This window comes from Podarcis pityusensis (genome assembly GCF_964106645.2).
Source record: "Podarcis pityusensis genome assembly, chromosome: 12".
Taxonomy (NCBI): Eukaryota; Metazoa; Chordata; class Lepidosauria; order Squamata; family Lacertidae; genus Podarcis; species Podarcis pityusensis.
The window spans coordinates 23,026,777-23,039,748 of record NC_138037.1 but is presented as its reverse complement, the minus strand read 5'-3'; the positions used below and the strand labels follow the sequence as shown (position 1 = coordinate 23,039,748).

At 40.4% G+C, this 12,972-nt stretch overlaps 2 protein-coding genes across 7 annotated transcripts in view; one reads left to right on the top strand and one right to left on the bottom strand.

Annotated features, from left to right (window-relative positions):
- The window catches only part of MLLT10 (MLLT10 histone lysine methyltransferase DOT1L cofactor), a 109,633-nt gene extending 100,507 nt beyond the window's left edge, over positions 1–9,126 (top strand). For 5 of the 6 annotated variants that reach the window (XM_080974387.1, XM_080974390.1, XM_080974389.1 and 2 more), the window contains 7 exons: positions 268–422; positions 2,203–2,391; positions 2,814–2,902; positions 3,018–3,373; positions 4,847–4,949; positions 6,715–6,912; positions 7,592–9,126. In XM_080974387.1, coding sequence (XP_080830513.1) covers positions 268–422; positions 2,203–2,391; positions 2,814–2,902; positions 3,018–3,373; positions 4,847–4,949; positions 6,715–6,912; positions 7,592–7,636 — 1,135 coding nt within the window. In that variant the 3' untranslated portion in view covers positions 7,637–9,126. The remainder of the gene's footprint in view (positions 1–267; positions 423–2,202; positions 2,392–2,813; positions 2,903–3,017; positions 3,374–4,846; positions 4,950–6,714; positions 6,913–7,591) is intronic. The other variant, XM_080974388.1, reaches the window with a different exon arrangement.
- Positions 9,127–9,589: 463 nt separating this feature from the next.
- Positions 9,590–12,972, bottom strand: part of DNAJC1 (DnaJ heat shock protein family (Hsp40) member C1) — a 73,702-nt gene continuing 70,319 nt past the window's right edge. The window contains exons 10-12 of the mRNA XM_080974457.1: positions 12,389–12,437; positions 10,907–11,397; positions 9,590–9,805 (exon numbers count right to left, since the gene is read on the bottom strand). Of these exons, the coding sequence (XP_080830583.1) occupies positions 9,737–9,805; positions 10,907–11,397; positions 12,389–12,437 (609 nt within the window). The 3' untranslated portion in view covers positions 9,590–9,736. The remainder of the gene's footprint in view (positions 9,806–10,906; positions 11,398–12,388; positions 12,438–12,972) is intronic.

Sequence of the window (12,972 nt, the reverse complement as noted above, 5' to 3'; positions counted from 1 at the left end):
CAGCTGATGAAGTTTGCATTCATCTGGGCACTGTTAAATTAGATTATCCAAATAAGAGTAGCTTTGTATTTTGAACAGAAATTTTCTAAGAACTGATGTGATGCTGGGATTTTATTTTAAACCATTGTTGATGGGAGCCAGTAAGGGATCTTAAGGAATGTTGATTTGCAAGGGGTTAAGGAGCAGCTAAAGAAAGTTGATGGATCTTTTATGTGGGGTTCTCCTCCCTCCCCTTCCTTTTAAATATAATTTATAATCTTCCTACAGGTCGCCTGTAAGTAATTTACAGATTCGTTATGATCAGCCAGGGAATAGCAATGTGGAGCATTTGCCCCCGGTACCAGTTACTATAGAGCAACTTCTGGAGAGGCAATGGAGTGAAGGGCAACAGTTCTTGCTAGAACAGGGCACCCCTAGTGACAGTAAGTACTTCATACTGTCTTGCCTGTTTCAAACACTGAACATTGTTAACCATGTATGGCCCCATTTATGTAATATCCAACAGAGAAATGTTTTCTGGTGAGTATGGGTTAATTACGTTTGAACAGTGATAAACATTGCTAAAGCATAATAATGTGTTTAAACATAGTTCTGGCAGCTTCTCCCCATCTTGGAATGAAAAAATGCTTGCCTAAAATGTTGGCCAATGACATTTTGCTCCAGAACCTTGACAACGGGGGAGATCTGGTTAGTGGGTTACAGCAGATGTGGGAACATAATAATAATAATAATAATAATAATAAGAAGAAGAAGAAGAAGAAGAAGAAGTTATATATGTGGTCTAAATGATTGCCTGAGCCCCTTTTGAGAAGTGGTTTTCTATTTGTAATCCAAGCATTTAAATTTTTGGAATGGTAAAATTAATATTTTTAAACAATTAACAAAAAAACATTGATTGTGCTTCCCTGGTTGTTGATAGTGAGAGAAGTGCCATCTAGTTGGTATTTTTTTTTATGAATGGTACCCTGACAAAAATGCTAATTGTGAGGAAATTCATGCAGGGATAATCCTTTAAACATGATAGCTGGAGGACAGGTTTAGCTAAGTCTTATTGCATCTCATTTGGGCACACTGAGAGTTCCTTTGTATGTTCTTGAAGAGGAGGGATAAAAAAGCTAAATCCTTGGGAAATGACCAGATGTGCCTGTACCGGTAGACTGGCGTCTGTATTAGGCCCAGAGGTCACGTTGAACAAGTACAATTTACAATTTAAAAAGTAGCTTTTACTGTGTTTTAATCGCTAAACTATCTTGCATGCGGGCTGATGCGAAAGTCCCAAAATTCACCCAAAATCCAAATTTGAGGGTAGAGAAGATGGTATTTGGCTGAGGATGTGCTTTATCTGCAGGGAGAGGGCAGAGACTGCAGGGTTCCTCATGCTCCCTGCTGGGTGCTCTTTAGAGGGACATTGAAAGCAGCTGGAGTCTGTTGATTTAAAAGCAATAAAAACAGAGTAAAAGTTTTCATTGATTACATAAATTTGCAGGTTTTTTGGCCAATGAGTCAACAAATCAGCCCCCTCCCCCCCAAAAAAAAATGAAAAAGAAAACCCTACAAAAGTGTTCTGTGAGAGCATAATAGCATTTAAAACTTTTGTACAACCCAAACTGAGTATCTTTTTCTTGAACAATTACTTGGCAGTGGAGGCTCCTGAAGGAATCTTTCCTTTAGAAAAGTGATGGTCAACTGAAAGTGTGTGTGCTGCCATTTGTTTATGGCCATTGGTAGGGACAAATGAGAGTGGGTTACAAAATTCTTTGTGCATTAAGCCGGGTACAGGAGTCAGACTTTGTCCTCTGAAATATGTGTGTCATATTAAGAAGCTTATGCACTTGGGGCTTCCAGAATATGTGACTGCACAGGCATGCACTTGGGTTACCTGGAGGATATACACTAAGCAGAGATGGGGATAAACAGATGTGTATGAATTGACCCCTGTAGTTCTCACCATGCCTAACTTCAAAGGGAATTTAGAGCATTTTTCACCTCTTTGCCTGTCTTTCTGATAAGGACATATCTTAAAAAGAAGTTACTAGAGAAGTAAAAAGGTTCTCTCTAATAACTGATTTGCTAGTGGTGTCTTAGATTTTTTTTAAAAAATTATTCCAAGCCGGAACAATGTATGCAGTTATTATGTTAAGAAATAGCACCTTTAATTAGAATTTTTCAGGGACTTGGATTGATTGGTCGTATTTTGGTCAGTTTTAGGCATGCTGAAGTCATTGCACCAGCTTCAAGTTGAGAACCGACGCTTAGAAGAACAGATTAAAAACCTGACTGCTAAAAAGGAACGCCTCCAGCTACTAAATGCCCAGCTTTCAGTTCCTTTCCCAACAATAACCTGCAATCCGAGTCCTTCACATCAAATACATGCATTTTCAGCTCAGGCTGGTAAGGCAACAGAAGTCGTTTTTGTTTTTAATGCAGAGCTCTGTCACAACTTCCAGAAAGCTTTTGGCCTCTTACCATTGCCTGTTATCTGTATGAGAAGGAAGTAAATTGAATGTTTCTACTGTTTTTATTCTGTATTTTGACCTGTAAAATCAGTAATTTCTGAGAACACTTTTAAAGGGACTATATGTTGGCCAGGTGAAACTTAGAGATGAAATTAATTTAAGTACTTCTGCTGGCTGTGGATTCATATTGAACAGCAAAAAAAGCAGAAGTAGATCACTGTTAGTCCATATATTTAATATAACATTAATTCACTTTTATTTAAGTGTTCCACATTGAATTAGGTTTTATGCCTTTTGGGTGCAGAAACAGAGATTCTCTCACACTCTCGTTTGTTTGTTTTTAACTCCTGCTTTTAGCTGCTAGCACTGATTCTTTGAACAGCAGCAAGAGCCCTCATCTGGGAAGCACCTTTCTACCTGACAATTCCCTTCCCGTATTAAATCAGGTACTGTTTGTTTTCTTTTCCATGCATTCTAAGACTTCTGCTAGGTTAATAGTGCATCTCGATTATTTGCTTTTGTGTGAAGTTTGATGCAGCTGAGCCTTTGTGTTTTCACTAGGAGATCAACTCCAGTGGACAAAGCACCAGTAGCTCCTCTGCTCTTTCCACTCCCCCACCTGCTGGGCAAAGTCCAGCTCAGCAAGGCACCGGAGTCGCAGGAGTTCAACAGGTCAATGGCGTGACAGTGGGGGCACTTGCCGGCGGAATGCAAACTGTAACATCCACCATTCCTGCCGCCGTTGGTGGAATAATTGGAGCTCTGCCAGGTAACCAGCTGGCAATCAATGGAATTGTTGGGGCTTTAAATGGGGTAATTCAGACTCCTGCCACAATATCGCAGAACCCTTCTCCTCTCGCTCATGCAACTGTGCCACCAAACACAGCACATCCTCTGCCAACGACACTGAGTAGCAGGTAAGCCTTTGCTCTTGTTTGTCTTTTTGGCTCATATTTGCTATCCCCCCCCCCTTTTCAAGTCTGTCTAAAATAACTGCTTTTTCTTGAAGGTACTGAGGGAAGAGCTTAAAAATAGTGAAATGCTTACTGTGTTCGAATTTCCTTTTGCATGTGAATAGGAAACTTAAGCAGTCATTCTCTCTTGCTGCTGACTCCTAAAACATAGGATTAATTTCTATGATTTTGTTTTGAACATGGAGTATGTGTTCATCTGTGCATGTTCTTGTTTGTTTTGTTTTTTGAACAGTCACTTCCCAGTTCAGATGCTTTCTCCCAAGTTCTCCTCTTAACTGTCTGCACTGCCACAATATGCTCCCTCCAGCTTAGCTTGGGGGCTTATACCGCATGAGTTGACTGTACAACGGGATATATGATGCAGCTGTTCTATTTCCATGACATGCTCTAAAGTTGCCATGTTCCTTAATTCATCAGGCTGTTGAAATGGCTAGCCATAAGGGACAAAATTCTGCTGATTGTGCTTCTGGTCCTCTGTTCAGTCACCTGGGTTTTACACCTGGACAGACTTTGTTTTGTAAAAATCTAGAACTAGGCTTGCATTTTGGCAGACTGATTTCCCCTACTGTCTGTACATGCTCTAAGTATATGTTCCCACTCAGTTCCTTTTTGACTGCTACAACAGTAACACCATATGAAACACTCTGTTTGGTTAGCATCTATCTCAGTGTATTGGATAACTTCATTTATCCTGTGTTTTGCATTGGCATATTTATTTTTCTTCACTGTACTTTCTGTGCCCTGTCTTTTTCTTTAGCATATTGCTTTAAAGGCAGCCCCTTTCCATAAGTATCTGTCTTGCATTGGCGAGGGAAGGAACACTTTTGACTAAGCAGCCACTCTTTTGGCCTTCTCAGTCCAGAAGGCCATGTTGTTGAGACCTGGGAGCAGTTGCCCATTGTAAACAGCATTCAGTGTGTTTTTTTCTAGAAAGTGCAGGATGAGTGCAGGTACTTTTTCAAACTTGCAAGTAAGCACTAGGAAGTCATCCTTCTCTCCCACCGCTGGGTTTTTGTGCATGCAAAATGTGGGTGAGAAGAAGTCCTGCATTTGGTTTTGCACGTATGCAAAAGAAAAAAAGGGGAAAAAGAACTACTGCTAATTTATCTTCAGAATTCAGGGGGGATTAAGTACTTCCCTTGTTTGGCTGCATTTATACTTGGATCTGTAAAAGTAATCTGAAATGACAAGAACGCCAGTTTTGTTTTTCCTAAGTTAAGATATATCAAAGTTTTAAAATAATTTTAGTGGGATGTATAATCAAATGCATCTAGGCACATGCATGTTAATCTGCATATATTTAATGTTTTAGTTTTTTTTTTTTAACTTTTGCTGAAAGAGTGCCATAAAAATGATCAAGGAGCTAATTCACCAGATAAATGCATTTGCAGTTAAGAGTTTGTTGGTAATTTGCAGTGCTTCTGGACTTGGGTTTCTTCCGGAGCAACAGAGACAACTCCTGCTACATCAACAGCACCAGCAATTTCAGCAGTTACTGAATACTCAACAATTCACACCAGTGAGTCTTTTTTTATCGTCCCTTTTATTTCCAGAGTTCGGGGGCAAGTGTTGATGTTTATGTAGCTAGTTTGGGTCTTGTTCTAAATCTTGTCACAAGCTTCAAAAAGGTGCTCACAGAGAGAGACCCAGGAAAAATTATAGAACTGTTTTTAATAAGAGAAGCACGAAAGGCTGCTTGAGCTTTAAGCAGTTCAGAATCTTGGATGAGAAGAAGTAGATGGCCAGATGCATTTTGGTGCCTGAGGTATCATCAAAAGGACTTTCGTAAAAAACAACAAGACCTAAATCGAAGTGAAGTCAAACTGCTGCGTTAGCAGCACTGAAGTGACCTCCCCCGGGTGCAGGCCTGGGCAGTGTGTGTGTTTGAGCGGAGGTCCTCAGATGACAAGACCCCCCTCAGCCTCTCTGATGTGGTCCAAAGGAAAGCAGAGCAAGACATTTAGCACCAGCTTGGCTGCAGGAGTTGCTGGAAGGAGGCATGCAAGGCACTATCCAACCATATCCAAAATTGCCACCTCTTTGCCAAGGGCCAGCCATACCTTCAGTTGTACAGATGTGGATGTTGGAACAAATGTAATTCCAACAACTCACCACCTAAGCCATGCATGCCTCCCATAACTCTAGAAGAGCAAAGACAGTGCCCCCGTGGCTTTGCCTGTCCCATTCCTTCCAACCCGTCACTAACTATCTCCCATTTATTGGAGAAAAGAGGGATGGCTCACTTTGCTCCACAGGAAATGGAGTGGGGGTCAGACTGGAAGAGGAGATGGTCTCCTCAACCTCTTTTGCTACTGCAGAACTGTTATGACATGCATCAACCTGGAAGGATTTCTCTTCAGCTTGAAAGATGCTTATGGCATTGGTACAAAATAAGAGGAAACAATATTCTTGAGAGATTTGTAGACATACAAACTTGCAGGCACATAGTGTTCTCTTTCACATGCATACATTTTTGAACGGGGTACCAGGATGTGGGGGTAGACTATAAGCACCCTGAAGCTAATCAATCATTTACATTCACAATCCAGTATCAACTGAAGACAGATACACAAGTAATGTTTTATTGTATAGCTCTTTAGAAAGGTGCTTACTAGATCCTGCCACCTGTTAGTTCTCCAAAAGAAGTTTTTTCATTTAGCTTCTGACACAAATGCTTTTGCTTTGTACATCCAAAGTCTACTCTGTTGAAAAGGAGAAAGAAAATGTATACTGGATTCTTGGATTGGCTTAGTCAGGAAGAAGACAGGGGCTTTCAGATATCTCTGTTGCACTACCCTTTAAAGTTTACTCTCCCCTAGATTTGTAGTCCACAGCATGACTTTCTGCTTTTCCTGGTTCACGTCTTTGTTTCTGCATCCCACTTGTCTGCTCAAAGTTGTGTTTTGGTTCTTGCAATAAATTTATTCAATGCCTGCCAGTATGCTTCATACTTAAGCAGGGATGTGAACTGGACTTCCCTGTATCAAAGCTCTGCTCTTAATTGTGGCAAAACATTAGTTCTGAGCAGGCAAGGGACCTCTCTACCAACAGCAGCTTTAAGATGCTAGTTCTGGCTGTTCTTCTGCCTTGAAGCTGTGGAAAAGTCAACTAGTCAATCTTAAATCTAAACTACAGAAAAGTTTGTGTAAATCCTGGATAAGGGAGGAGTTAATTCACTCACATGTTTAGTTTTCACCAGTTTTGACTACTCATTTTTCTGAATGCAAGAAGAAACGTGTTCACCCATAAAATGACTAAAACTGTCCTTCTCCGTTGTACTTGAGGAACAGCACCAGGCTCTTCTGTATCAACTAGTTCAGCAGCAACACCACCAGCCTGAAGTACAACAATTGCAGATTTCTGGAGCAACACAGATTCCCATCAATAACTTGCTGGCAGGCAATCAGGCATCCCCACTTCATACAGCTACGAGTAACCCATTCCTTACCATTCATGGGGATAATACAGCTCAAAAAGTAACTGTAAGTATATACGTGTACTGCTCATATAAGCAAATTCAAGTGCAGGAGGAGGTCTTAACTAGGTAAAGGTTAAAAATACCAACACCAAGGGAAATGTTTATATTAAAGATTAAACGGAGAGAGGATATCCTGTTCAGCCACAAGTGTATGACTGAAATGAGTGGCTTGAACTGTCACATCTACTTTGGCATCCAGTCCTTAGACTGAGAACCCCTCTTTATTTCCTCACATACCAAACCCAAACTATCTGTAAAGGTGCTGCTTCTCAGTTGAAACAGTAGAAGTGAATGAACAGTGAATACATCTGCATTCATAATGAAATGTGTGCTTTGTTTCCTAAAAATCCTGTAGATATTAATTCAAATTTTGTGTACTGTGGAGAATACATAAACTGGCTGAATCCAGAAGCAGCTTATGAGAGCTTTTAGGTGGTGGTTTGCTCTCCCCCCCCCCCCAAGTGAGGGGAGTGCAGGCTGGAGACCAAATGTCATCCTTTTATGTCAAAAGTTTTCATTTTATGTTGCTTCTCAACCTTAGGAAGTTTTGCCATACGTAAAAACAACAAAACATCTCTCTCTTTTGATGCATTACCATTTTGTTTTAGATTTTTTTTTTATAAAAAAACCCTGATAATGTGACACAATTGTAAGCTGGCATGACGTGTTGATTTCGTCTCCAGAGACTCAATGATAAAAGTGGACCAGTTGCACCGGAAAAGAATTGACATTTGGAGAAATAAAAACATGAGAATTATGTGTCCTGCTGTGAGAGCACTTCATCAGTTTGCAAGTTGCAGACTCTCTGCAGGTATGACTCAATGCAACAAGGAGCTAACTGCACACTGGAAAAGCGAATCTACCTGAAGACATTTATTGTAAGGCTTTGACCTTGTTGCTTTTTGTTGCACTGAACCTTAACTGTTTTCTTCCAATTTCATGGAACTTTTAAAGTATTTTTGCATATTAGAGTTGTCAGTTTGGGCCATTTGTTTGACTTCTGCTGCTGAACTAGTAGCCTTTTAACATACCAGAGTGCTAATGAACAGACTGTCTGTCCCTGCCTGTTCCAGATCCATTACTTGTTTGAAGAAAGCAAGCCAAATTGCAGTATCTGCCAATGGCAAGTTGTTACTGTTTAGCTAAACACCAGTGAGTTTTTTTTTAAAGAGGTACCAGTTTTTCCCCCCAATAAAGAACCAGGTTTTAAACTTTTTACTCCCACCCCCAGTTAACTTTAATGGATGTTTTGCTAAAGCAAGAAGTCTCAAGTAATGACAAATGGTGGCTAATGCTCATTTGGATTTTTTTTAAGGTTGCTGGAAAAAAACAGATCAGTTCAAAGATGATAAATCTTACCAGAGGAGAGGGCAACTCATGTTCTGGTAATACCCAAGTGCCTGTTGCTTACCTCTATTGGGTTGGAATTGCTTTGTATAGCTGGGCATGCACTAAACAAGTCTTTGTGAAAGCCGTCAGTGTGCTCAACCTTGCACCAGCAGCCGTCCCCATTGATCTGCCTTTATGAGAAGTGTTTGTCACTGTAGATAGCTCAGGCAAATTGTTACCTGGGTTGCTTTCCACTAATAAATTACCAAAAAAAGAAAGGGGGGGGGAAGGAATTTCACATTTCTGAGGAAATGGTGTAAACGGGTGGAATTTTTTTTTAAAAAAATATTCTCACTTTGAATAGATGATTTTCATGGTATGACTATGCAGTATAGCAGAACATAGATTGAGGTTGGGATTTAATGGCCACTAATCTGAATTTGTGTGAATTATTAGTGGAAAATACTCAAGTATACTTTAGACCTACACTGTGTACTTAATTGGATGAACCTATTGTTTCTGCAATATCGTTTGGTTAAACATTGCACAGTTCTTACCTCATTTCTGTAAATAAGGTTTTGTGACAGTTTTTTGTATTGTGGAAAATTCATAAGGTGGATATTTTGATTTGTAATATTTCTAATTGGTAGATTTAATTGAAAATGAAAGAATAATTTATTTTTATATGTTCATGGGAATTTTTTTAAAAAGTCACAAATCACTTTTGTAGATAATTTACTAAAGTAAATCAGGGTGGTTTAATTTGCTTAAACCACTCGTTAATATTCTGTAACAATTTGTACAAATTGTTGCTGTTTTGCTAGATGTAAAATTGCAAGTTTATATAAAGATATGTACAAAGCTTTGGTTAATAAATTTTAATATTGTTTATGGTTGTAAACATAACCCAACTTATTTCTTCCAACTGCAGTTTTGTTTTTTGATGATGTGCTTATCATTCGATTGTATTACACACATCGTTATGTGTGTGAATGAGAAGTCATGTTTTAAAGTCAGCATCTGAAGTTCCAGCTACGCCTGATTTGCTGTATCTGGTAGGAGCCCATGCAGCACACTCTAAAAATAGCAATATTCACTAAATGTTCTATTAACCCCCCAACCTGCCACCCTCTAGATATTGCTGAACCACAGCTCTCACCAAACTTGACTATTATTACTTTAAGTCCCACAACAGCTTGAGGGTGCCATGTTGATCATCCCGCCCTGTAGAGATTTTGGACTACAGATTTTAGGGTGTTTTTAGGCCATGTTTTACTAATAGGTTTAAGTAATCGGTTCTTACATACTTACTTTTTTTGGCAAAAAAAATCCATTGATCTTATAAGCACAAGTTTTAAAGGAAGGCATAAAATGTATTGATTTATTTTTTACTAAGGCACATGACATACTGAAATACTGAGGTACAAAAATACAAGTTACTGCATATGTTGTTTAAAATATCTCCATTTTCAGTAAGCAAAGTTCTTGAGAATGTTCATTCAGCTCTTTGCCATTTTTTTCTTTTGTATGAGTTCAACCAGCAACTTGTATCGTGTCACACATTCTTCCTGCAGGCAGAGAAGCAGAATTGAGATTAAAGGATATTTCACTTTTGTTAAATGAAAATGTATGCTAGCAATTTAAAGTGGCATTTTATGGAAAACTGTCAATGGGGGAAATATCCTAAATAGTTCATAGTGAGACAATTCCATGGGAAAATGCATGAACAAGTTGCCATACAGAGTGATCCCAGGTCCTTGCAGGGATTTCAAGCCCACTTTTCACAGCTACTGACTCACTGCTTGTACCAACCAACACATTCACACCAATTGTTTTTGCTGCCTTTCTGTGGGCTGTCAATCTAAAAGAAACAACCTTGCTCACATTCATGTAGCCCTAATAAAATAAAATTCACGTTAGTGGATTTTGAAATGTTTCTAATGGACCAACAGGACTTCGTAAAAGCAGCAACTGTTTGGAAAAACAATAAAAGTAACGAATTCCTAATAAAAAGCAAAATGCCAGAAACTAATATTGGGCCTCACTATGTTAACTTCAGGGATGTGGGTGGCACTGTGGGTTAAACCACAGAGCCTCGGGCTTGCTGGTCAGAAGGTTGGCGTTTCGTATCCCCGCGATGGGGTGAGCTCCCATTGCTCGGTCCCTGCTCCTGCCAACCCAGCAGTTCAAAAGCACGTCAAAGTGCAAGTAGATAAATAGGTACTGCTCCGTCGGGAAGGTAAACGGCATTTCCGTGCGCTGCTCTGGTTCACCAGAAGCGGCTTAGTCATGCTGGTCACATGACCCGGAAGCTGTCTGCGGACAAACGCCGGCTCCCTCGGCCGACAGAGCAACATGAGTGCCACAACCCCAGAGTCATCTGCGAATGGACCTAATGTCATTGTTTTAGCAGTTTAGAAGCAATGCTATACAGAACCAGCCCAAACCTCCAAAAGCCCTGCCTTGAAAGGAGCTGCATGTTAGCAGCTACAGCATTTAGCCATATGCCACACCTCATTCTCAGCAACATTTGCTGAAAACTGAAGTGCATTCCCTCCCTCAGGTTGAACATTTGGCAGAATCAAGGAGGCGGCTTCAGCTTTTAGCTAGTGTACCACACCACACCCAACGGCAGAGTGCTTTAACCCTACACGAGAGCATGACCTCACCTTAGTTTTCCCCGGAACACATTTGGCAATCTTATCCCAGCGTTCTGCCGTTCCCTTTGGATACTGCTGTAAGGCCAGCTCCAAAAGCTTCTGTTGATTCTGAGTCCACAAGTCTTCAGAACTGCGGCATCTCTCTCTTTTTCTGGCCTCCTCGTCGCTATATTCCTCTTGATCTGCAGTGTCAAAGTCCTTCTGGCGCTTCCCCCTACATTTGTCCTCTGCTGCCTCTTTCATCACTGGGAGTGTCACTTCAGGGCCCTTTGGTATTGTTTTCCTCCTGCGGTGTCTGGCTTCAGTCATCGCAGTCTCTTGTTGATCTGCTGTTGCCATATCTATTGGCTCTGGGTCACAACTGTACTTTGACACGTCCTCCTCCAGGTCTTCCTCCTCTTTTTCCCGCTGAGTGATTATATGATCTGACAAGTTAACACTGGCCTTGTTGGATTTGGAGTTTTGGGCCAACATTTTCAGCTCTGACAGCCTAACAATACCTGTTGGAAACAGCATCATTTTCAGCATGATTTAAGCCAGGGAAGGGGAAACTGATCCTATAGTATTCTTATTCTGCAACTGTTACCCCCCAGTAAGTAATTGTTGAGTCAACCCTTGAAAAAAATCTGATACATCTACTAAAAAATCAAGAGTTCATAAAAATAATGAATTTGGGCTTCTGTTTTTACTTCCTCCTTTGTTTCCATGGTAGGCACACCTGAATTAAGCAATCCAGAAATAGCATCAATTAGGTATGATGCTAAAACATCTGGCACTGTTTTCTGGTTCCTTTGTTAACATGCACACCTGCTACTGCACAATTTCCATTGGTTTGAAATGAATGAACTGCATTGCCCCTACTGCTAACGGTACCCTTAGTTATTCTGTGTCCTTTGCACTGCTAACCACTGAAGGGTAGAGCCTCATATTATCCACTTAATAAGGGCATATATACAAGTCCCTTTCTGCCTGGATCATTTTATAGAAGAGGCAGCCAGTACAGTTAAGTTTCTTGTGAGTTTCTCAAAGCTGTGGAGGAAGGATTGCGAGGTTTCATTCTGCAGATACATGACTCGAACATTATGGCTTGAGTTGAACACTCAACTCCCAGGTCATTGCAGGGATAAAGGATGGGAAGAGAATGCATTGCCATTTCCCAATACCCTGAGTCTGGTGAGGCAAGCCAAGACCCTGCATGGCGGCAATGTTATAGCTGGAGCAGGAGTTCCTATTCTCTAAAAAAAGTTTGGCCGGCGAGATCTGACCCAGGAACTGGCCAAAATAGGGGTGGGCAGAATGCGGGCAGTGAGGAAAGGCAAATTTGTGGAAGTTCACCTAGTTGCTGCTACTTGCTGGAAAGAATACTGAACTACTATCTGATTCAGCAAGGCACTAATGTTTTTAAGCTTAAATGTTCTCCAGTCTCACTTAACACAGATTAATTATGCTCTAAGCATCAAGAAACAAATAACAGAAGCATTAGAAACTTACCAGGAGCGCACGTAACTGAATCTTTAATCTGTTTGGTTTTCATGGTGACCTGTTTGGGAAGTAAGAGAATGCATTTAATTTATAGATATGTTTTGTAAGATGGCTTAAAAGAAGACATCAAAGAAAACTGATCAAGACAAAGAGTCCAGTGAATACCAATAACCAGAACTATTGACAGAGACCAGCTGCACATTTCCATCCCTATTCAGCTATTCTAAAAGCCCAATGTGCATGATATATAATTACAATAAATATTTTATTAAATAAACATGGACTCTGGTGTATGTCTTGCAAGCAAAACTGTGAACAATCCTCCCAGATGAGAAGCAGGGTGGGGCAGGATTGTGGACATTGCCCTGAGCTGCTTAAAAGGAAGGATGGGGTAGAAGTGTAACAAGTCAGTCAACAAACAACCACAGCACACTGGCTCTCTCTATAGGCCAAAGGGCACCAACTCCACTAAGAAAGGGAAAAGAGGAAGATTTATTATTTCACCCAGATGACGCTCTTAACCTTGCTCTTAAAAAGGGGGGCAGCATCATGATTTGCATGAAATTGTATACTGTTTTTCAAAACAGTTAAGA